Genomic DNA, 25,158 nt, shown 5'->3' with positions numbered 1-25,158 from the left:
GCCTTTAACAAGGTCTCAAATTTGATGTACAGCAAAAAAAGGGAGCATTGCATGGATCAGATAAACCCATGTCAAGTGTCCTTAGAATTCTCGACTTATCTGTCGATAATTCAACATCACGACCAGCAATTGTTAAACAGATATAATAATTCTAAGTTCCGTCCAATACACTACAGTCAAATCTGTCGTTATATCAAACCCTTCGAGCCCCATGTTGGGCACCAAAAAGGACTGTTGTGGTTTAACCCCAGTATGCAGCTAAACACCAAACAGCTGCTCGCTCACTCCCCTCCCTCCAGTGGTATGGGAAAGAGAATCAGAAGGGCAAAAGTGTGAAAACTCATAGGTTGAGATAAATACAGTTTAATAGGTAAAGCAAAAACTGCGCACACAGTGGTCTAAAATGCAAGGTCTGTACTCTGCTGCTTGCCTTCCTCACTCCCCTCAGGATCCTGAGCTCCACTCACGTCAAGGCTGCCACTGATTGCCACATCCTCAGTTAGTTCTTCCTTGTTCATGAGCAGCAGATCCAGCTGTGCATCCCCCCAGTTGGCCCATCCAACACCTGTATTAAGTTTTTCTCATTGTTCACCCCCTGCAACACCCTCCAGAAGCCTCCTGGACTGTTTCTGTCCCATTGTTGCCTTTCCAGCAGATGTCAGGGAGTTTCAAGTCCCCCATAAGAACCAGGGTCTGTAATCTGGAGACTTCCCTGAGGAAGTGACCCGAGTTGCTTGAAGAAGGTCTTGTCCCCTTCTTCACACTGATCAGATGGTCTATAACAAGCTCACATCATGATATTACTCCTTACTAGTCTCTTCTCTGTTCCTGACCCACAAGGTCTCAGCCTGTCACCCATTCCATAGAAGAGCTCTATACGTTTGAGCTACTCCTTCATGTAAGGGGCAATCCTCTCTGCTTCCTTGCCTGTCTTTCCTAAAGAGCTGTTAGCTGTAGCTGTACCATTTTATAAGATCATTTCCAGATAAAAACTCTAGGTGAGATTCCTAATAGTACTTGATGAAATTTGAAAGTCTTTTCCTGTAAGCATCTGAATGTATGTAGAATAGCTGCTAATGGATAGGGTAAGAGACCAGATCATAAACCAGCATCCATTTTGAGTCAAAAATACATGAGAAAATGGTATAATTCTATGAAGGGAGCAGGGAAGCACAATATGTTTACTAGGTCTAAAGCTTGCACTATTATATATACCATTACAATTTACCCCAGGAAATAGTAGGTTTTATTTTACATCAGGGAAAGCTGTATGGGCACTGAAACTCCAGGCACTCCACGTCCTAAGTCTAAGTCCAGAGTCAATATAACTAGAGAACCATACTTACTGGAGGAGGCACACTACAGATAGGAAGGTGCTGTGCACTGAATACCACAGAACAACCTGGGACCTGCTGTGTGCTGCAGGGTGGTATATACTGGGCTGTACAAAGTGGAATTCCATGTGGCACCACCGTTGTCACTGTGTATGAGACAGGGACTGTACCCTGATGGATCTGCAGCAAAAACACAAGCGTATGAAGTAAGCTGTTGCAAGGGCTTTGGACAGTTATGGCATGGCATAGAAAACAAGCTTTCACCGAACATAACAAAAAAGTATTTTTTACTCTGAAGGTGTTAAAGGCAGCAAATACCTGTAATCCCTGTACTTTAAAAAAAAAAAAAAAAATCTTCTCACTGGAGTATCACACTTCAGTCAGTGCTTTTAGGAAAAGGCCAGAGGAGAGCTCTCAAGATGTTAAGTCCTCAAAGGCATATTAGAGGCACTCAAAAGCATCTCAAATTCAGCAAAGCTGCTTCTCCTACACACTAAGGTTAGTGCTTAGAGAAAATAGGCAGCAGTAACTCCCATGTAAAAGCCAATCAGAAAAAGGGAGAGGAAATTGTGAGAGTCGCTGTGCAGCAGGATAGCTATGACTTAGTAGCCATCACAGAAATATGGTGAGACGACTCACAAGACTGGAGTGCTGCAATGGATGGCTATAAGCTCTTCTGAAGGGATAGGCAAGGAAGGAGAGGTGGTGGGGTGGCTCTGTATGTTAGGGAGTGTTTTGATTGTATAGAGCTCAACAAATGTGATGATAAGGTCGAGTGCTTATGGGTAAGGATGGGTAAGGGAGAAGGCAAACAAGGCAGATATCCTGCTGGGTGTCTGTTATAGACCACCCAGCCAGGACAAAGAGGCAGACGAAGCATTCTACAAGCGACTGGCAGAAGTCACACAATCGCTACCCTTGTTCTTGTGGGGGAACTTCAACTTACCGGACATCTGCTGGAAATACAACACAGCAGAGAGAAAAGAGTCTAGGAGGTGTGTGGAAGATAAATTCCTGATACAGCTGGTAAGTGAGCCTACCAGGGGAGGTGCCTTGCTTGACCTGCTGTTTACAGACAGAGAAGGACTGGTGGGAGATGTGGTGGTCGGAGGCCATCTTGGGCTTAGCAACCATGAAATGATAGAATTCTCAATTCTTGGTGAAGTAAGGAGGAGGGTCAGCAAAACCACTGCCATGGACTTCCGGAGAGCAGACTTGGGCCTGTTCAGGACAACGGTTGAGAGAGTCCCTTGGGAGACAGTCCTGAAGGGCAAAGGCGTCCAGGAAGGCTGGACATTCTTCAGGAAGGAAGACTTAAAGGCGCAGGAGCAGGCAGTCCCCATGTGCCATAAGATGAGCTGGCAGGGAAGACAACCGGCCTGGCTGAACAGGAAGATTTTGCTGGGACGCAAAGAAAAAAGGAGAGTTTACCACCTTTGGAAGAAGAGGCAGGAAAATCAAGAAGAGTATAGGGTTCTCATTAGGTCATGTACAGAGAAAATTGGACAAGGCAAAAAAAAAGAAAATTAGAAAGGCAAAAGCCCATCTAGAAGTCAATCTGGCCACGGTCATAAGGGATAACAAAAAATATTTTTAGGAATATATTAACAACAAAAAGAGAGGCAAGGAGAATCTCCATCCTTTGTTGGATGTGGGGGGGAACATTGCCACCAAGTATGAGGAAAAGGCTGAGGTACTTAATGCCTTCTTTGCCTCAGTCTTTAATAGCCGGACCAGGTATCCGCAGCATATTCAGCTCCCTGAGCTGGAAGACAGGGACGGAGAGCACAATAAACTCCTCATAATCCAGCAGGAAACAGTTAAGGACCTGCTACTCCACCTGGACACCCACAAGTCTATGGGGCCTGATGGGATCCACCCAAGAGTACTGAGGGAGCTGGCGGAGGAGCTTGCCAAGCCACTCTCCATCATTTATCAGCAGTCCTGGTTAACAGGGGAGGTCCCAGAAGACTGGAGGCTTGCCAATGTGATGCCCATCTACAAGAAGGGCCGGAAGGAGGATCTGGGGAACTACAGGCCTATCAGCCTGGCCTCGGTACCGGGGAAGGTTCATCTTGATTGCGCTCACAGGGCGTGAGCAGGACAACCAAGGGATCAGGCCCAGCCAGCATGGGTTCCTGAAAGGCAGGTCCTGCTTGACCAACCTGATCTCCTTCTATGACCAGGTGACCCACCTAGTGGATGAGGGAAAGGCTGTAGATGTTGTCTACCTAAACCTTAGTAAAGACTTGGACACTGTCTCTCACAGCATTCTCCTGGAGAAATTGGCAGCTCGTGGCTTAGACAGGTTTACTCTTCGCTGGGTAAAAAACTGGCTGGATGGCTGAGCCCAGAGAGTTATGGTGAACGGAGTTAAATCCAATTGGTGGCCGGTCACAAGCGCTGTTCCCCAGGGCTCAGTTTTGGGGCCAGTCTTGTTTAATATCTTTATCGGTGATCTGGATGAGGGGATTGAGTGCTCCCTCAGTAAGTTTGCAGACGACACCAAGTTGGGTGGGAGTGTTGATCTGCTGGAGGGTAGGAAAGCTCTGCAGAGGGATCTGGACAGGCTGTCTCGATGGGCTGAGGTCAATTGTATGAGATTTAATAAGGCCAAGTGCCAGGTCCTGCGCTTCGGTCACAACAACCCCATGCAATGCTATGTGCTTGGGGAAGAGCGTCTGGAAAGCTGCCTGATGGAAAAGGACCTGGGGGTGCTGGTTGACAGCTGGCTTAACATGAGCCAGCAGTGTGCCTACATGGCCAAGAAGGCCAACAGCATCCTGGCCTGTATCAGAAATAGTGTGGCCAGCAGGAGCCATTGCTCACTATATGAACAATCTAGAAGAACTGCAGAGAATCATAGGTAAGGAATGTGGATCCACAGAAAGCAATTATTTTGAAGAACCTTCCTTCACAAACTACTAAAATGGAATCCATCCTTGGAAAATGAACAACCAAGAACAGATCTTTACAAAGGTGAGAATAAGTAAATTGAAGAGAGGTAACTGATTGAACTGGCCATGAGATGCAGAGGCCAAACCATGAAAACCACACAGATGACTGAATGAAACTTCAAATCTCAAAACATTTGGGAAAAAAGCCACTCAGCAGAAACAGTGACTTAGACCTAGTTCCAGTTCACGTACCAATGCAAATATTTTGTATGTGAGCTGTCAGAGAGTTTTTAATGCCATAACTGTTGGATGTTTGAGGGCAGCGCCAGATGCAATTCAGGAGAGGTTACTGATGTCAGAGAAAAATGAAATATTCTAGGGGGGCCAGAAAAAACACAATTAAAAAAGATTAATGAACCTGGATTTAGTGGTCAAGAAGATGAAGAAGTAGTTGTACTTAAGCAGTAAACCATGAAGACTGAGCTGTTCTTTTACTCTTGAAAAATGTAACTGTCATGACGTCAGCAGAATCCACAGTAACTAGGGTAAAGGTAAAGGTGTCAGGGGATCACGACCACCGACTCAATTGAGGGACTAGGCAAATTACCCCCCCCAATTTCCAGGAGAATGTGTAACAATTTAAATATGTGTAACCAATAATAAGCAATGTGGTAATTACCAGCCAATGAGTGTAAATTTGTGACGTTCTCTATTGTTTTCACTAATCGTGTAACAGGATACATACGTGGTGATTCCTCTATGTGGTGTGCTAGCTTTGTGGAATACCACCTAGCACCCATATCTGTGCAAATATGCTATAAAAAAAATACCTCTACTCTGTGTGTATATTGGAGTGTTGCACACGGGGTGTACGATCCCACTTTTGGGATATTACCACTGCTCTCAATGAGAAAGAAAGGAAAGGAACGGAAAAAAAAAAGAGAAAGTGTTTCCCTCTCTATAGTAGTCTGTGCAAAGCAGCATTATGGAAGACATATAGTAACCCTGAAAACACTAATGCCTGGTTGTGAATGGTGCTGACAGCATCATAGAACAATTGTTACTCAACATGACTCTGCAAGTCTGCACCCAAGGACAAACACAAATTGTATTTTTATTTTTAGATACCTTAATAATACAGTTGTTCAGATGCAAGTGAAGGCTGTGACATGGCCAAAAAGACTATTCGCTTTAACATATGCACTCTGCTCTGGGTGCAGATACTTCCTTATTGAGCAGAGCTCTGCACAGAAAATACACCAGTGATCTGCTGCTGTAAGGAATGCAAGTGACTGTATAAGCTGTGCTGTAATAATTGCATTTTAAGCCTGCCAGTTTGTAGAATCACTTAGGTTGGAAAAGACCCTTAAGTTCATCGAGTCCAACCATCAACCTAACACTACCAAGTCCACCACTAAACCATATCGCTCAGTGCCACATCTACACATCTTTTAAACACCTCCAGGGATGGTGACTCAACCACTTCCCTGGGAAGCCTATTTCACTGCTTGACCACTCTCTCAGTAAAGAAATTTTTCCTAATATCCAATCTAAACCTCCCCCGGCGCAACTTGAAGGCCATTTCCTCTTGTCCGATCACTAGTTACTTGGGAGAAGAGACCAGCACCCACCTCACCACAACCCCCTTTCAGGTACTTGTAGAGAGCGATAAGGTCTCCCCTCAGCCTCCTCTTCTCCAGACTGAACAACCCCAGTTCCCTCAGCTGCTCCTCATAAGACCCTTTAAGCTTTAGACCCTTCACCAGCTTTGTTGCCCTTCTTTGGACACACTCAAGCACCTCAATGTCTTTCTTGTAGTGAGGGGCCAAAACTGAACACAGTATTTGAGGTGCAGCCTCACCAGTGCTGAGTACAAAGGGACAATCACTTCCCTAGTCCTGCTGGCCACACTATTTCTGATACAGGCCAGGATGCTGTTGGCCTTCTTGGCCACCTGGGCACACTGCTGGCTCGTATTTATATTCCTCCCTCATATTGTCGACCAACACCCCTAGGTCCTTTTCTGCCAGGCACCTTTCCAGCCACTCTTCCCCAAGCCTGTAGCGTTGCATGGGGTTGTTGTGACCCATGTGGAGGACTCGGCACTTGTCCTTGTTTAACCTCATACAATTGACCTCAGCCCATCGAGACAGCCTGTCTAGATCCCTCTGCAGAGCTTTCCTACCCTCCAGCAGATCAACACTCCCACCCAACTTGGTGTCATCTGCAAACTTACCGAGGGTGCACTCAATCCCCTCGTCCAGATCAGTGATAAAGATATTTAAGAGAACTGGCCCCAATACTGAGCCCTGGGGAACACCACTTGTGACTGGCTACCAACTGGATTTAACTCCATTCACCACAACTCTCTGGGCCCCTCCATCTAGCCAATTTTTTACCCAGCAAAGAGTACGTCTGTCCAAACCATGAGCAGACTGTTTCTCCAGGAAAATACTGTGGGAAACAGTGTCAAAGGCTTTACTAAGGTTTAGGTAGGCAACATCCACAGCCTTTCCCTCATCCACTGAGCAGGTCACCTTGTCATAGAAGGAGATCAGGTTAGTCAAGCAGGACCTGCCTTTCATAAACCCATGCTGACTGGGCCTGATCACGTGGTTGCCCTGTTCATGCTGCATGATGGCGCTCAAGATGATCTGCTCCATAATCTTCCCCAGTACAGAGGTCAGACTGACAGGCCTGTAGCTCCTGGGATCCTCCTTCCAGCCCTTCCTGTAGATGGGCATCACATTTGCTAACCTCCAGTCATCTCAGACCTCCTCACTTAGCCAGGACTGATGATAAATATTGAAAAGTGGCTTGGTGGGCACTTCCACCAGCCCCCTCAGTAACCTTAGGTGGATCCATAGACTTGTGTGTGTCTAAGTGGTGTGGCAGGTCACTAACCATTTCCCCTTGTATTCTGGAGGCTTCATTCTGCTCCTCATCCTGGTCTTCCAGCTCAGGGGGCTGAATACCCTGAGGATAACTGATCTGACTATTAAAGACTGAGGCAAAGGCAGCATTAAGTACCTCAGCCTTTTCCTCAGCCTTTATCGCTATGCTTCCCCCTGCATCCAATAAATGATGGAGATTCTCCTTAGCCCTCCTTTTGTTGCTAATGTATTTATAGAAACACTTTTTTTTGTCTTTTATGGCAGTAGCCAGATTAAGTTCTAGTTGGACTTTGGCCCTTCTAATTTTCTCCCTGCATAACCTCATGACATCCTTGTATTCCTCCTGAGTCGCCTGCCCCTTCTCCCAAAGGTTATAAACTCTTTTTTTCCTGAGTTCCAGACAAAGTTCTCTGTTCAGCCAGGCCGGTCTTCTTCCCCGCTGGCTCGTCTTTCGGCATATAGGGATGACCTGCTCTTGCACCTCTAAGATTTCTTCTTGAAGAACCTCTAGCCTTCCTGGACTCCTTTGCCCTTCAGGACTGCTTCCCAAGGGACTCTGTCAACCAGGCCCCTAAAGAGGCCAAAGTCTGCCCTCCAGAAGTCCAAGGTAGCAGTTCTGCTAACTCCCCCCCTTACTTCTCTGAGAATCAAAAACTCTATGATTGCTATGCCCAAGACTGCCTCCAACCATCACATCACCCACAAGTCCTCCTCTGTTCGCAAACAACAGGTCCAGCAGGGCACCTTCCCTAGTTGACTCACTCACCAGCTGTGTCAGGAAGTTTTTTTCCACACACTCCAGGAACCTCCTAGACTGTTTCCTCTCCACTGTATATCCAGCAGACATCTGGTAAGTTGAACTCCCCCATGAGAACAAGGGCTAGTGATTGTGAGACTTCTCCCAGCTGCTTATAGAATATTTCATCTGCCTCTTCATCCTGGTTGGGTGGTCTATAATAGACTCCTGCCATGATATCTGCCTTGTTGGCCTTTCCCCTGATTCTTACCCATAAACACTCGACCCTTTCATCACCATTGTCAAACTCTAGACAGTCAAAACACTCCCTAACATACAGGGCTACCCCACTGCCTCCTCTTCCTAGCCTATCCCTTCCAAAGAGTTTATAGCCATCCATTGTAGCACTCCAGTTGTGTGAGTCATCCCACCATGTTTCCATGATTGCAGCTATGTCATAGTTTTCCAGCTGAAAATGGCTTCCAACTCCTCCTGTTTGTTGCCCATGCTGCGTGTATTAGTGTAGATGCACTTCAGCTGAGCTCTTGATCCTTTCACCTTTTTTTGGGGAGAGACCCTAATTCCTATGTGACTGTTTTCAGATGCTTCCGTGGTTTCTAACACATCAAGAAACCTTGTGTCTTTGCTGCCATGTGGATCTCCATCCCCTACCTCCACTGAGATGGCAGACTGAAGGACCTCGTGTGGTGTGTTGACCTTGGATGGATGCCAGGTGCCACTAAGCCATGCTATCACTCCCCTCCTCAGCATGATGGGAGGTGGGAGAAATTAAGATGGAAAAAAACCCCACATGAGTCAAGATAAAGGCAGCTTAATAAAGGAAAAGCAAAGGCCGCATGCAGCATCAAAGGAAAACAAAAGGTTTATTCTCTACTTCCCATCAGTAGGTGATGTTCAGAAACTTCCTGGGAAGCAGGGCTTCAGTACGCGTAGTGGTTGCTCTGGAAGACGTAAAAAAAACTAATGCCCCCCTGCCTCCTCCTTTCTCTTAGCTTTTATTGCTGAGATGACGTCATATGGTATGGAATATCCCTTTGGCCAGTTTGGGTCAGCTGTCCTGGCTGTGTCCCCTCCCAAGATCTTGCCCACTCCCAGACTACTGGTGGGGGGAAATGTTGGAGAGACAGCCTTGGTGCTGTGCGAGCACTGCTCATCAGTAGGAAAAACACAGGTGTGTTATCAACACCTTTCTAGCTACCAATAAAAAGCACAGCAGTATGAGGGTTGCTATAGGGAAAATTAACTCCATCTCAGCCAGACTCAATACACCTCACTAGCACACTGTCCCTCAAACATTGGTGTGCCACCCCCAGGCTTATCTCTCGAGAGCTTGGTTTTATCCCTTTCCCCCTTCAAATATCTATGTTCAATGAGCCCCGCTAACTCTTGTGCAAAGGTCCTTTTCCCCCTTTGAGACAGGTGTACCCCAGCAGGCCTGGTGTTGTATAGACTGGCCCATGATCAAAAAACCCAAAACTCTGCCAATGACAGCAGGCTCAGAGCCAGGTATTGATCTGCTGGCTCTTCCTGTTTCTTCCCTCATCATTCCCTGCCACTGGAAGGATAGAGGAGAACACTACTTGTGCTCCTGATCCCTTAACCAGTTGTCCCAAGGCCCTGAAGTGTCTCTTGATTGCCCTTGGACTTCTTATTGCAACTTCATTGCTGCCTACTTGAAAAATAAATAATGGTTAATAATCCGAGGGCCATACCAGGGCAGGAAGCTTTCTCTTCACATCTTTAACCCTGGCCCCAGGGAAGCAGCAGATGTCTCTAAGAAGTGGGTCCAGTCTGTATATTGGGCCTTCTGTTCCCTTCAGAAGGGAGCCTCCTATGACAATAACTCATCTTTTTCTCTTTATGGAAGCAGTTTTGATGCAGGGCATAGGCTGAGTTAACCTCAGCAACACCTCCAAGCTAGATGAACCATCGTCCTTGTTATTGTTCGGTTCCACTTGCAGAGCCTTGTACCTATTATGCCAGGGTACCTGGGAAGGTGGGGTATTCACAGAGGAGACGCACCGGCTGCACTGGGCAGGAACTTGTTGCCATTGCCCCCTATCCCTTAAGTCACTGAGTTCAGCCAGGTGGAGAGAGTATAGAGAATCCTCTGTACCATGTGTCCTGTCTGCCTGTTGGGCCTGTCCCAGGGAAGGTAGGGTGCGGTTCCAGTAGTCTATCTCTCTCCTGCACTCCCTGATGTGCAGGGACAGGTATCCTGGGAAGAGTACAGGGACGCTGCCTGGTTGTGTAGGGATGGGGTCAGGAAGGCCAAGGTGCAGCTGGAGCTGAACTTAGCAAGGGATGAAAACAATAATAATAATAGATTCTACAGGTATGTCAGCCAGAAAAGGAAGGTCAAAGAAGGCTAACTCCCCTTGATGAGCAAGACTGGCAGACTGGTAACAATGGACGAGGAGAAGGCTGAGGTACTCAATGACTTCTTGGCCTCAGTCTTCACTGGCAGTCTCTCTTCCCACACCTCTCAAGGGGATGGCCTGCAAGATGGGGACTGGAGGAGCAAAGACCCTCCCACTGTAAGAGAAGATCAGGTTCGAGATCACCTGAGGAACTCATGTTCATACAACATACACAAGTCTATGGGACCTGACGAGATGCATCCCAGAGCCCTGAGGGAATTGGCTGATGTAGTTGCCAGGCCACTCTCCATGATATTTGAAAAGTCCTGGCAGTCAGGTGAAGCCCCTGGAGACTGGAAAAAGGGAAACATTGCACCCATTTGGAAAAAGGGTAGCAAGGAGGACCCTGGGAATAACTGACCTGTCAGCCTCACCCCTGTGCCTGGGAAGATCATGGAACAGATCCTCCTAGAAGCTATGCTAAGGCACATGGAGGACAGGGAGGTGATTTGAGACAGCCAGCATGGCTTCACCAAGGGCAAGTCCTGCCTTCTATGATGGAGTGAACACAGCAGTGGACAGAGGAAGAGCTACCGATGTTGTCTATCTGGACTTCTGTAAGGCCTTTGACACGGTCCCCCACAACATCCTTCTCTCTAAATTGGAGAGATATGGATTTGATGGGTGGACTGTTGGGTGGATGAGGAATTGGTTGGATGGTTGCATCTAGAGGATAGTTGTCAATGGCTCAATGTCCAGATGGAGTTCGGAGACGAGTGGTGTCCCTCAGGGGTCCGCACTGCAACCAGTACTGTTTAATATCTTCATCAGTGACATATACAGTGGGATTGAGTGCGCCCTCAGCAAGTTTGCAGACGACACCAAGCTGAGTGGTGCGATTGACACGTCTGAGGGATGGGATGCCATCCAGAGGGAAGTAGACAAGCTTGAGGAAGAGGCCTGTGTGAACCTCATGAGGTTCAACAAGGCCAAGTGCAAGGTCCTGCATGTGGGTTGAAGCAATCCCCAGCATCAGTACAGGCTAGGGGATGAAGGGATTGAGAGCAGCCCTGCTGAGAAGGACTTGGGGCTACTGGTGGATGAAAAGCTGCACATGAGCTGGCAATGTGCGCTCTGCAGCCCAGAAGGCCAGCTGTGTCCTGGGCTGCATCCAAAGAAGCGTGGCCAGCAGGTCGAGGGAGGTGATTCTGCCCCTCTACTCCACTCTGGTGAGACCCCACCTGGAGTCCTGCGTCCAGCTCTGGAGCCCTCAGCACAGGGAAGACCTGGACCTGTTGGAGAGGGTCCAGAGGAGGGCCGCAAAAATGATCAGAGGGATGGAACACCTCTCCTATGAGGACAGGCTGAGAGAGTTGGGGTTGTTCAGCCTGGAGAAGAGAAGGCTCTGGGGGGACCTTATTCCCGCCTTCCAGTACTTAAAGGGGGCTTATAAGAAAGATGGGGACAGACTTTTTAGCAGGGCCTGTAGCGATAGGAGAAGTGGTAATGGTTTTAAACTAAAAGAGGGTAGATTTAGACTTGATCTAAGGCAGGAATTTTTCACAATGAGGGTGGTGAAACACTGGAATGTGTTGCCCAGAGAGGTGTTAGAAGCCCCATCCCTGGAAACATTTAATGTCAGGTTGGACGGGTGTATACAGAGGGGTTAAAAGATGGAATTTTGGTCTGTAGTTGGACACTGGGTAAGAAGTAGATAGCCAAGAAAACCGCAGCAGAGGGGTTAAAAGATGGACTTTCGGTCTGTGAGAACACCGCAGTTAGCACAGTGAGAAAACCGCAGCTGGGTGAGAAGTAGATAACCGGTTGGGTGAGAGAAACCAGATGGTTTCCCACAGAGATAAGTTGAACAATACTAGAGGAGGATGTGGAGGGAGGAATCCTTGCAACATCTTGCTATTGGCTTAAGCGTGATTGATAATATGTCGTGTGTACAAAGCCTACAAACCAATAGACGAGATGGCTATGGTGTGTGCAGCGCGCCTGACCAGCGGGCGCATGTGCCATAGGCTCCCTATGCTGAGAGTCAGCAACAGAGGCGTGTTTCGGCACTCGCTAGTCACGTGTGTCGAAACCCGCTTCTCTGCAAATGTATAAATACTGGGATTTCCCGAAGAGCAGAGGACCGGTGTACGGCGAGGCCACCGTTGCCTCCATGGGGACGCCCACGTAAAGCTGGCACCTACCGACTGCTGGGCTGAGAGCGCAGCGCAGGACGACACAAGAATGTACAGATGGGCCATCTTCCTCACAGTCCTCGGGTCGGTAAGACAATTGCTTTGCAAGATACCCTTAGTGTAACGCATGTTTATAGTTAATAAAACGCTTACTGCTTTTTCCCCTTGTAGTCCGTGTATATGTATCTACCCTTCTCGGGAATCCTCGAAACCACCCTAAGACAACAGGGCTCTGAGTAACCTGCTCTAGTTGAAGATGTCTCTGCTCATTGCAGGGTAGTTGCACTCAATTAAAATTAAAAGGTCCCTTCCAACCCAAGGATTCTATGATTCTCTGATTCTAAAGCACTTTAAGCTAAGGAGAGGTACTCGATATGCAGTGAATAAAATGCATTATTACCATAGCACATCTTAAACTAAATTAACTTCAGAAGCAGAAAAGTCACATTTCAAAGGTAGCATGCAGAGATCTTCAGAACTGTGCCAACACGCACTGTCAGAGTGTTGACTTTCACTCTTCTCTATTAGAGTCTAGATTTTTATTTTTTTCTTAAGTAACACATGTATCAATGTTTTCACTGAATGCTGCAGCTCTCTGTATACTGATACTAGTCAGAAGAAAAAAAGAAAAAAAACGCTCTACAAGAGGACTAATAGGAGTTAATGTTATGTGACCTCCATTGCCAACTAATTTGTCAAGGAGAGTTCACTCATTTGCTCTCTTCGGAGAGGAATGCACAGAGTTTAAGACATTTGCATCCATGTCCTCAACACACTCTTACTTGATCATGAATGTCAACCATCACTGAGTTCTGCTGTGGCAGGTGAGCAGCTGGGTGCAACATACGATGGGATATGTTTGGAGGGTTAAAGGCTTGGGGCTCTTCTATTGCTTGCTGCTGTCCATAGGAGAGATGGTGATAGTTTTCATCTTGGCTAACAGAATTGTGTCGAGACAGGCGATCCCTTCTTGCTCTCTGACAGCAAACAGGAGGACTAAAACACATAAAGAAACAGATGAAAGATCACATTAAGAAAGGTTTGTGGCACTTAGAAGCAGAAAGAACTCAGTAAGAAGGATATTTGTACACTGGAAAATTTTGCTAGGCCAGGTACATTAGCTTGTCATACAATCTCTCACTGAGAAACTTTCTGAAAGCCCTGGCATAGACACTTATTTCAGCATGAGTGTTTGAACATAGCTTAATACAAGAGAGGAAACTAGAAGCAGCATTTTTATAGAAATATTACTTTCACAAAACTTGTTAAAAAGACATTTGAGCACTTGATTCACAGAATCACAGAATGGTTGAGGTTGAAAGGATCCTCTGGAGGTCATCTAGTCAACCCCCCCTGCTCAAGCAGGGACACCTAGAGCAGGGTGCCCAGGACCATGTCCAGATAGCTTTTTAATATCTCCGAGGAGGGAGACTCCACAATCTCTCTAGGCAACCTGTTCCAGTGCTCACTCACCCTCACAGTAAAAGAGTGTTTCCTGACATTCAGATGGAACCTCCTGTGTTTCACTTTGTGCTCATTGGCTCTTGTCCTGTCACTGGGCACCACTGCAAAGAGCCTGTCTCCGTCCTCTTTGCAGCCTCCCTTCAGATATTTCTATACATTGATGAGATGCCCCCTGAGCCTTCTCTTCTCCAGGCTAAACAGTTCCAGCTCTCTCAGCTTTTCCTCATAGGAGAGATGCTTCAATCCCTTAAAACTATCCCTGTGGCCCTTCTTTGAACTCTTTCCAGTATGTCCATTTCTCTCTTGTACTGTGGAGCTCAGAACTGGACATGGTACTCCAGATGTGGCCTCCCCAGTGCTAAGTAGAGGGGAAGGATACCTCTGTCAACCTGTGACACCTGGCCACTTGACCATTATTGTAGGCCCAGACAGACAGCCAACATCCTGTCCCCTGATACCTTAGCCTTGACCTTGGAAGCGTAGGCAGGGTTGTGCCCACAGTCCATGCAAAGTTTGAATCTCTCAAATAAAACTACCATTGGTGGAGCCAAGAGATGGCATGATCTCACACCACTTCAGAAGGCATTTGCACGATTGGCTGTTTCTCCCAAATTACCCGGACACCAAATATTCCTAGCAGTCCACCAGAGCCATGGTATCACTTATAATAATTTGTTTTCATAATTTCATCATGATTTCATGAATCATCCCTTCCTGTGTCAGAAGGGATAGGCAAGGAAGGAGAGGCAGTGAGGTGGCTCTGTATGTTAGGGAGTGCTTTGAGTGTATAGAGCGCAACGATTGAGATGACAAGGTCGAGTGCTTATGGGTAAGGATGAGGGGAAAGGCCAACAAAGCAGTTATCCTGCTGGGTGTCTGTTATAGACCACCCAGCCAGGACAAAGAGGCAGACGAAGCATTCTACAAGCGACTGGCAGAAGTCACACAATCGCTACCCTTGTTCTTGTGGGGGAACTTCAACTTACCGGACATCTGCTGGAAATACAACACAGCAGAGAGAAAAGAGTCTAGGAGGTGTGTGGAAGATAAATTCCTGATACAGCTGGTAAGTGAGCCTACCAGGGGAGGTGCCTTGCTTGACCTGCTGTTTACAGACAGAGAAGGACTGGTGGGAGATGTGGTGGTCGGAGGCCATCTTGGGCTTAGTGACCATGACATGATAGAATTCTCAATTCTTGGTGAAGTAAGGAGGAGGGTCAGCAAAACCACTGCCATGGACTTCCGGAGAGCAGACTTGGGCCTGTTCAGGACAACGGTTGAGAGAGTCCCTTGGGAGACAGTCCTGAAGGGCAAAGGCGTCCAGGAAGGCTGGACATTCTTCAAGAAGCAAGACTTAAAGGCGCAGGGGCAGGGAGTCCCCATGTGCCGTAAGACGAGCTAGTGGGGAAGGCGACCGGCCTGACTGAACAGGTAGATTTTGCTGGGACTCAGGGAAAAGAGGAGAGTTTACCAACTCTGGAAGAAGGGGAAGGCACTCAAGAAGAGTACAGGGACCTCGTTAGGTCATGCAAAGAGAAAATTAGAAAGGCAAAAGCCCAGCTAGAACTCAATCTAGCCACTGCCATAAGGGACAACAAAAAATGTTTTGACAAATGTATTAACAACAAAAAGAGAGCCAAGGAGAATCTCCATCCTTTACTGGATGCAGGGAGGGTCATTGTCTCCAAGGATGAGGAAAAGGCTGAGGTACTTAATACCGCCTTTGCCTCAGTCTTTAATAGTCAGACCAGTAATCCTCAGAGTATTCAGCCCCCTGAGCTGGAAGAGAGGGATGGAGAGCAGAATAAACTCCCCATAATTCAGGAGAAAGCAGCTAATGACATGCTATGACACCTGGGCACTCACAAGTCTATGGGGTTGGATGGGATCCAGCCAAAAGTGCTGAGGGAGCTGGCGGAGGAGCTTGCCAAGCCACTCTCCATCATTTATCAGCAGTCCTGGTTAACAGGGGAGGTCCCAGACGACTGGAGGCTTGCCAATGTGACACCCATCTACAGGAAGGGCCAGGAGGAGGATCCTGGGAACTACAGGCCTGTCAGCCTGACCTTGGTGCCAGGGAAGAGTATGGAGCAGATCATCTCGAGCACAATCATGCAGCATGAACAGGGCAACCACGTGATCAGGCGCAGCCAGCATGGGTTCCTGAAAGGCAGGTCCTGCTTGACCAACCTGATCTCCTTCTATGACCAGGTGACCTGCTTAGTGGATGAGGGAAAGGCTGTGGATGTTGTCCACCTGGACTTGAGTAAAGCCTTTGACACCGTCTCCCACAGCATTCTCTTGGAGAAATTGGTGGCTCATGGCTTAGACAGGTTCTGTCTTCGCTGGGTAAAAAACTGGCTGGATGGCTGATCCCAGAGAGCTGTGGTGAATGGAGTTAAATCCAGTTGGCAGCAGTTCACATGTGGTGTTCCCCAGGGCTCAGTACTGGGGATGGTCTTGTTTAATATTTTTATTGATGATCTAGATGAGGGGATTGAGTGCTCCCTCAGTAATTTTGCAGATGACACCAAGTTGGGTGGGAGTGTTGATCTGCTGGAGGGTAGGAGGGCTCTGCAGAGGGATCTGGACAGGCTGGATCGATGGGCAGAGGTCAACTGTATGAGGTTTAATAAGGCCAAGTGCAGGGTCCTGCGCTTCGGTCACAACAACCCCATGCAATGCTACAGACTTGGGGAAGCGTGGCTGGAAAGCTGCCCGGCGGAAAAGGACCTGGGGGTGCTGGTTGACAACCAGCTGAATAGGAGCCAGCAGTGTGCCCACATGGCCAAGAAGGCCAACAGCATCCTGGCCTGTATCAGAAACAGTGTGGCCAGCAACAGTAGGGAAGTGATTGTGCCCCTGTGCTCGGCACTGGTGAGGCTGCACCTCGAATACTGTGTTCCGTTTTGGGCCCCTCACTACAGGAGGGACATTGAGTTGCTAGACCATGTCCAGAGAAGGGCAACGAAGCTGGTGAGGGGTCTGGAGAACAAGTCTTATGGGGAGCGGCTGAGGGAACTGGGGTTGTTTAGTCTGGAGAAGAGGAGGCTGAGGGGAGTCCTCATCGCTCTCTACAAGTACCTGAAATGCTATTGTGGCGAGGTGAGTGTTGGTCTCTTCTCCCAAGTAACTAGCGACAGAATGAGAGGAAATGGCCTCAAATTGCGCCAGGGGATGTTTAGACTAGATATTAGGAAAAATTTCTGACAACTGAGAGAGTGGTCAAACATTGGAACAGACTGCCCAGGGAGGTGGTGGAGTCACCATCTCTGGAAGTGTTCAAAAAACGTGTGGACATGGCACTTTGGGACATGGTTTAGTGGGCATGGTGGTGTTGGGCTGATGGTTGGACTTGATGATCTTAAAGGTCTTTTCCAACCTTAATGATTCTGTGATTTTGTTTGCTGTCAGTTTTACGGTGAGTCACCATATGGGCACGTCATTGTATTGGGTCTGGCTGGGATGGAGTTCATTTTACCCATAGCAGACCTCATTTGTAGCTAGAAAGGCATTGATAACACACCAGTCTTTTGGCTACTGATGAGCAGTACTCATAGAGCACCAAGGCTGTGTCTTCAACCCCAATGCCCTTCCAAAGCAACTGCTATTCATACTGAAGCCCTATTTTCCAGGAAGTGGCTGGACAGCATGTGCTGATGTTGTTGTCCTCATTTCAGCTGGGATAGAGTTAATTTTCTTCATAGAAGCTAGTATGAGGCTATGTTTTGGATTTGGAATGAAAAACTGTTGATAACTTACTGGTGTTTTGGGTCGTTGCTAAGCCATCAAAGACTCTCCGGCTTTTCGTGCTGGCCTGCCGGCAAGAAGGCAGGGGGTGCACAGGAAGCTGGCAGGGGGGACAGCCAGGACAGCTTACCCAAGTTGGCCAGAGAGATATTCCATACCATATGACATCATGCTCAGTATATAAAGCTGGGTCGAAGAAGAAGGAAGGGGTGGGGGGGATGTTCGGAGTTATGGCGTCTGTCTTCCCAAGTAACCATCATGTGTGATGGAGACCTGCTTCCCTGGAGATGGCTGAACACCTGCCTGCCGATGGGGAGTAGTGAATGAATTCCTTGGTTTGCTTTGCCTGCGTGCGCGGCTTTTGCTTTACCTGTGAAACTGTCTTTATCACAACCCATAAGTTTTCTCACTTTTACTCTTCCGATTCTCTCCTCTGTGCCACCGTGGGGGAGTGAGTGGCTGTGTGGTGCTTGGTTGCTGGCTGGGGTTAAACCACGACAGTAATAGAGAATAATTTGCTTGTTTGTTTCCTTTGCTTCCGCGCATGGCCTTTGCATTTCTTTAATAAACTGCCTTCATCTTGACTCATGAGTTTTTAATCTGATTTTCTCCTGTCCCTGTCCTGCTGAGGAGGTGAGTGATAGAGCAGCTTGGTGGGCACCTGGCGGCCAGTCAAGGTTAACTCACCGCAGTTGTTGCTTATCTTTCCTACTGCCTCGATAAAACTTTGTTTTATAACGTGTTGTCAGACTCCATTACTGTTCAGACCAGAACCTGCTGGCAACACTCCTCCTAATGCATCCCAAGTTATTAGTGGTCGTCTTTACCACAAGGGTGCATTGCTGGCTCATGTTCAACTTGGTGTTCACCAAGACCCCCGGATTCTTTTCTGTTGAGCTGCTTTCCAGCCATTCATCCCCCAGCATGTACTGGTGTATGGGGTTATTGCTCCCCAGGTGCAGGACTTTGCACTTCCACTTGTTGAACTAAAGGTTCAGTAACCCTAAAACCCCTTGTTTTAGGGTTCGGAACCCTAAAAACAAGAATGAAAATTTCAGTAGGCTTCCACATATTTACATTACTTGTGCGCTTCACAAAAATTATCCTTAGAGGCTCCTAATGAGTTGCAGCTGTGGTAATACTGCTATTTTATAATGGGTAGCTGACATTTAAACCAACTGAAGCTAGCACATATGCTTATTTTGAGTAAGCAGTTTAGAGATTTGGGATTTGACAATATACTCATGAGGCACACTATTAATAACTTGTCCGTAAAAAAAAGTTTGGACTAAGTTACTTTCATGGCATTTTTGCAATAGAAAAAACTAAGTGAAAGACCATCCCACAGTGCCCCGCTTGATTCCACAACATGCCTGATCCATTGCATGTAGAACCGTTCAAGTTATATGGGATTTAGTGCTACCGTGGGTACAGACTCAATGAGCCAAACTGCAGGAAAGAAACAGAAGGGGTCTGCAAACACTAGAGCACATCCTTTCCAACACAGCCTGGAACAAAATACAAGATTCTCAGCTTTCATCATTCCTTTTGCTGTCATCAAACAACCTTGAAACCTGCTGGCAACTTACTACATAACCCTGACATTTCTCAAGCTGCACCCAGTTTCACTACTGAAGGCGAGGGGGTGGAGAAGGAGAAGGATACTACCACAGTTGTTCAGATGCTATTGTGATTGTATCATAGTCTGTCTTAGATTACTCATAGTCATAGGTTGTATCATTGTCCCTCTCTGCATTATTAGTATGATCTACCTGTTCAGTGTTTTGGATTAGGACAATTTTCTTTCCTCTGTGTGGTTCTAATCTTAGAGAAGATAGTACTTAAGGCAGTAGACATTCTTTTTTCCTTGGAATATTCTAACCATAGCTTTAAAGCTGCTATTTCCTACTAAAAAAAAAGGCTTCTGACGCATGCTTTTAATATAAAACATATATGCAAGGACTTATGTTTACAAAAATTGTAGGAGGGGAGGAGAGTTACCAATGAAAGTCCTAATTGCTTGGAAGAACAATTAAGCAAATCCCCTAATTATGATCATCACTCAGACAGAGTAGCTTCTTTTAAGACTACTTCTAGAACAGGAGAGGGAGAAGTAGAAGGGTGTAGGATTGGGGTTTTGGCATTGCTTCTGGGGTGGGTTTTTTCCTGCAGTTGGGCAGAACAAAATTCTCTGAAAGCAGCAAAACTGGAAGCAAAAAATTCTTTTACTATGTAGAACTATTAAAAAAAATAATTTAGCAAAACTCAGAGTATCCAGATACACAGTTCTAAAAGCTTTCTAAATTTCTAATTTATTGTGAACGACTCAGGAAGAGTAGTCAGAACTGCATCTACATTATTAAATATCTATACTGAAGTTGCACTTCAACTTTGTTCCCAGGCCTTGGGAACAAAAATCCAGGTTGATGCAAACATAGACCCACCGTCAGTGAAGGAAGAGTTAGCATGTGAACGGTTAAAGGAGCTTGACCCCTACAAATCGATGGGCCCTGACAATATCCACCCAAGGGCGTTAAGAGAGCTGGATGACGTTGTGAGGCCACTCTCCATAATCTTTGAGAAGTCATGGAGATTGAGGAATGTCCCAGAAGACTGGAAGAAGGCTTACGTCACCACCAGCTACAAGAAGGGCTTAAGGGAGGATCCAGAAAATTATAAGCCCATCAATTTTACTTCAGTCCCTGGGAAAGTTAGGGAACAAATCCTCCTGGGGGCTATCACAAGTCAAATGAAGCATGTGACTGAGAAAAGCCAGCATGGATTCACCAAGGGAAAATTGTGCTTGACAAACCTGATTGCCTTCTATAATCAAGTAACCTGCTCAGTTGATGTGGGGTGAGCAGTGGACATTGTTTACCTGGATTCCTCCAAGACTTTCAATATGGTTTCCCACAGCCTCCTCCTAGAGAAACTGATGCGTTACGGTCTAGACAAGTGGTCTGTGCAGTGAGTGGGGAACTGACTGACAGGCCACACCCAGCAGGTGGTGGTAAATAGCTCCTTTTCAAACTGGCAACCTGTCACAAGTGGGGTCCCCCAGGGATCGATATTGGGCCCAATGCTGTTTAATATCTCCATAAGTGATCTGGATGATGGGATCAAGTGTACCCTGATGAAGTTTGCTGATGATGCCAAACTAGGTGGGGAAGCGGACACTTCGGAAGGGAGAGCCACTCTGCAGGAAAACTGGCTGGAAGAGTGCGCTAACAAGAACCTTATGAAGTTCAACAAAGATAAGTGTAAGGTCTTGCACCTGGGAAAACATAATTCAGGAGTGCAGCACAGGCTGGGATCTACCCAGCTGGAGAGCAGCTCTGTGGAAAGGGACCTGGGGATCCTGGTGGACAACAAGCTTAATATGAGTGAGCAGTGTGCTGCTGCGACAAAGAAAGCCAACAGGATGCTGGGTTGCATCAACAAGGGCATCACCAGCAGAGATAAAGAAGTCATTATCCCACTCTACTCAGAGCTTGTTAGTCCATACCTGGAATACTGTGTTCAGTTTTGGTCCCCGCTATGCAAAAAAGATGTGGATGGGCTGAAGAGCATCCAGAGAAGGGCCACAAAGATGATCAAAGGTGTGGGAAGCCTGCCATATGAGGAAAGGCTGAGAGAACTGGGTTTGTTCAGCCTTGAGAAAAGAAGGCTTAGGGAAGACTTTATCACCATGTTCCAGTATTTAAAGGGTGGCTACAAAGGAGATGGAGACTCCCTTTTTACCAGGAGTCACATGGAAAAGATGAGGAGTAATGGGTGCAAGTTACTCCTGGGGACATTCCAGCTGGACACATTCCAGCTGGACACAAGAGGAAAATTTTCACAATGAGAACAATCAGCCATTGGAATAATCTCCCCAGGGAAGCGGTGGATTCCCCAACATTGGACACTTTTACCATTTGGCTGGATAGGGTGCTGGGCCATCTTGTCTAGACCATGCTTTTGCCAAGAAAGTTTGGACCAGATGGTCCTTGAGGTCCCTTCCAACCTGGTATTGCATGATTCTATGATTTTTTCTTCCAAACACTGTCCTAGATGTTGTACAAAACCAGTAAGCCACAGTCCCTGGCACCCAAAATCATTTGCAGTCTAATAAAGGTGATGTGTCCAGCTGAGTTAAAGTGAGTCAGATGGAAGCAGACATCAATTGCCAATCAATCAGCAATGTTGGTAGCGCCTCTGTGATAACATATTTAAGAAAGGGTAAAAAACCCTGCGCAGCAACAGCCAGGAGAGAGAGGAGTGAGAAAATGTAGGAGAAACAACTATGCAGACACCAAGGTCGGTAAAGAAGGAGGGGGAGGAAGTGCTCCAGGCACCAGAGCAAAGATTCCCCTGCAGCCCGTGGTGAAGACCATGGTGATGCAGGTTGTCCCCCTGCAGCCCATGGAGGTCCACAGTGGAGCAGATATCCACCCTGCAGCCAGTGGAGGACCCCACAACGGAGCAGGTGGATTTGCCCTGAAGGAAATTGCAGCCCATAGAGAGCCCACACAGGAGCAGGCTCCTGGCAGGACCTGTGACCCTGTGGAGAGGACCCATGCTGGAGCAGTTCCTGAAGAACTGAAGCCCGTGGGAAGGACCCACATTGGAGAAGTTCATGAAGGACTGTTTCCCATAGGAGGGGCCCCATTGCTGGAGCAAGGGAAGAGCATGAGGAGGAAGGAGTAGCAGACATGAAGCGTTATGAACTGACCGCAACCCCCATTCCCCATACCCCTGTGCCGCTCAGGGGGAGGAGGTAGAAGAGTTGGGAGGGAAGTTGAGCCTGGGAAGAAGGGAGGAGTGGGGGGAGGGTATTTTCAGATTTGTTCTTATTTCTTATTATCCTACTCTCTTTAATTGGCAACAAATTAAATTAATTTCTGCAAGTTGAGTTTGTTTTGCCTGTGACTGTAATTGCTGAGTGATCTCCTTGTCCTCATCTTGACCCATGAACTTTTAGTCATATTTTTCTCCCCCTGTCCTATTGAGGAGGTGGAGTGACAGAGCAGCTTGGTGGGCACCTGGCATCTAGCCACAGTCAACTCACCACAATTCCCCCCTTCCTGTTTTTTAAGCGCTTATTTCTCCAGTACAGAATGAGAGAAGGAAGCTAGATCATAACAAAAAAATGCTAATAAGCATGCGCTTCTCCAATTTCTCTCTACTCTTACAAATTATTGGAAGATGCAATAACTTAAATTACAGAGTTTTCTGTTGCACTTATAATTTATTCCAAAAAAAGTCAAAAGAAGCATTAGAGTATTTGTCATATAAATAGGATATATAAATAATAGTATTTATCATATAAATAGGGTAGGATGGCTCTGCAGAGGGATCTGGACAGGCTGGATTGATGGGCTGAGGTCAACTGTATGAGGTTTAATAAGGCCAAGTGCCAGATCCTGCAGTTCAGTTACAACAACCCCGTGCAATGCTACAGGCTTGGGGAGGAGTGGCTGGAGAGCTGCCTGGCGGAAAGGGACCTGGGGGTGCTGGTTGACAGCCGGCTGAATATGAGCCAGCAGTGTGCCCACATGGCCAAGAAGGCCAACAGAGTCCTGGCCTGTATCAGAAATAGTGTGGCCAGCAGGAGTAGGGAAGTGATTGTGCCCCTGTACTCGGCACTGGTGAGGCCGCAGCTTGAATACTGTGTTCCGGTTTGGGCCCCTCACTACAAGAAGGATGCTGAGGTGCTGGAGCGTGTCCAGAGAAGGGCAACGAAGCTGGTGAGGGGGCTGGAGCACATATCTTATGAGGAGTGGCTGAGGGAACTGGGGTTGTTCAGTCTGGAGTAGAGGAGGCTGAGGGGAGATCTTATCGCTCCCTACAACTACCTGAAAGGAGGTTGTGGCGAGGTGGGTGTTGGTCTCTTCTCCCAAGTAACTAGCGATAGGACGAGAGGAAATGGCCTCAAGTTGCGCCAGGGGAGGTTTAGACTGGATATTAGGAAAAATTTCTTCACCGAGAGGGTGGTCAAACATTGGAACAGGCTGCCCAGGGAGGTGGTGGAGTAACCATGACTGGAAGTGTTCAAAAAACGTGTGGATGTGGCACTTCGAGACATGGTTTAGGGGGCATGGTGGTGTTGGGTTAACGGTTGGACTTGATGATCTTGAAGGTCCTTTCCAACCTTAATGATTCTGTGATTCTGTTCAGTGTTGCCTGAAATAGGCTTCCCCTGAATTGACAATAGAGAGAATGAGAAACTGGTCCCTAACCTAAATAACTTACTTACCTCCTCCTACTTCGTGCAGGTGTACTGCAGCGTTCCTCAGGGAAGTTATGTTGGTTAGACCTAACCAAAGGAGACTGTCTATTTGATGCCATCTCCCATGGTTGCATTGGTGGTGATGCAGTTGGTGATGCCGCCGTATAGTCAAAGACTGAATGAGAAAGGCGTTGTCTCTTGGGACTTGAACAATCTTCACTCTGTGCCAATGTAAACAAAAAACCCCTCAGCCGAGTGATTTGTTTCCCATATTGAAACTCCAATATTATTTACTTAAGCTAGCATTAGAGAGGGAGACTTAACAGACTAGATCAAAACACCATAAAGTTAAACAACTATAATTAATTGAAGAACCTACTGCCTTCATAATGCAAACACTTAATTGCCCACCTGAGCACTTTTACTAAAGCATATTTTAGCAACATTAAGATATTTTAAATAATAATGCTTAAGGCAACCACAGAAGTTATATCAGAAACAGGAGTAAATGTTTACTTCAGGAGAAAGAGGTAGGTCCTATTTTGTTATAATCAACACAGGCACCCCCCCCCCCCAATACAGATTTAGGATATAAACACATAAATGAGGGATCCAAAGACCTTTTTGTAAAAGATAAGCATAGATTTCACACCAATGGGATCCATATTTGCCAGTAAATAGATGCCATATAGAGCTCTAGTTCAGCATATGCACTCCATTCCTACCAGGTGCATGCTTACATAGCTGAAAAAAAACATTTTAAAATTTCTGGAGTACAAATCAGCACTGCTATCCCAGCACAGAGGTGCCTCATCTTTTAAGTTGTTAGTGCAGTAATACTAATTAACAGGTAAAGATAGTGTGATCAGAAACAATCACAATGAAAAACTTGATTTAAATTTGTGTATTTTACTGAAGTTCTACTGGGACTAGGTAGCTCCTAGAGTTGTCAGTGTTAGTGATATGAAAACCATTTATCTCCAAGTTTACATTCAGTCCTGAACAGAAATAGTTACCTCTCCTTTTCACTGCTTTTCCCCACTTAAAATGATTAGCTAGAGCTCTCTCCTTCATCATAATTTCAGTTGAGATACGATGTGATGAGTTCAACAAACCAAATATTTGCAGTCATTTGCAGATGACCAATACAGAGAAAACTGAGCTTCTCTACAATAACTGTCTTCCTGAACTGCCCCCTCTAACCCTGTTATAAGCCTTTTGCTTCACATACATTTAAAGACTCTCATGTTTTAAAGCCTCTCTACACTTATGCATTCCTCACAATTTTCCTCAGTC

The 25,158-nt window shown here is 46.7% G+C and overlaps 1 protein-coding gene across 1 annotated transcript in view; it reads right to left on the bottom strand.

Annotated features, from left to right (window-relative positions):
- The window catches only part of LOC309415182 (E3 ubiquitin-protein ligase RNF38-like), a gene marked incomplete at its 5' end in the record, with an annotated part of 97,981 nt that extends 73,985 nt beyond the window's left edge, over positions 1-23,996 (bottom strand). The window contains 3 exons of the mRNA XM_082012623.1: positions 1,347-1,514; positions 13,220-13,433; positions 23,890-23,996. Coding sequence (XP_081868749.1) covers positions 1,347-1,514; positions 13,220-13,433; positions 23,890-23,996 — 489 coding nt within the window. The remainder of the gene's footprint in view (positions 1-1,346; positions 1,515-13,219; positions 13,434-23,889) is intronic.
- Between the last annotated feature and the right edge of the window lie 1,162 nt (positions 23,997-25,158).

This window comes from Phaethon aethereus, assembly GCF_964289735.1.
Source record: "Phaethon aethereus genome assembly, chromosome: W".
NCBI classification, from domain to species: domain Eukaryota; kingdom Metazoa; phylum Chordata; class Aves; order Phaethontiformes; family Phaethontidae; genus Phaethon; species Phaethon aethereus.
The sequence above is the reverse complement of the archived record's forward strand: the minus strand, read 5'-3'. Positions and strand labels throughout refer to the sequence as shown.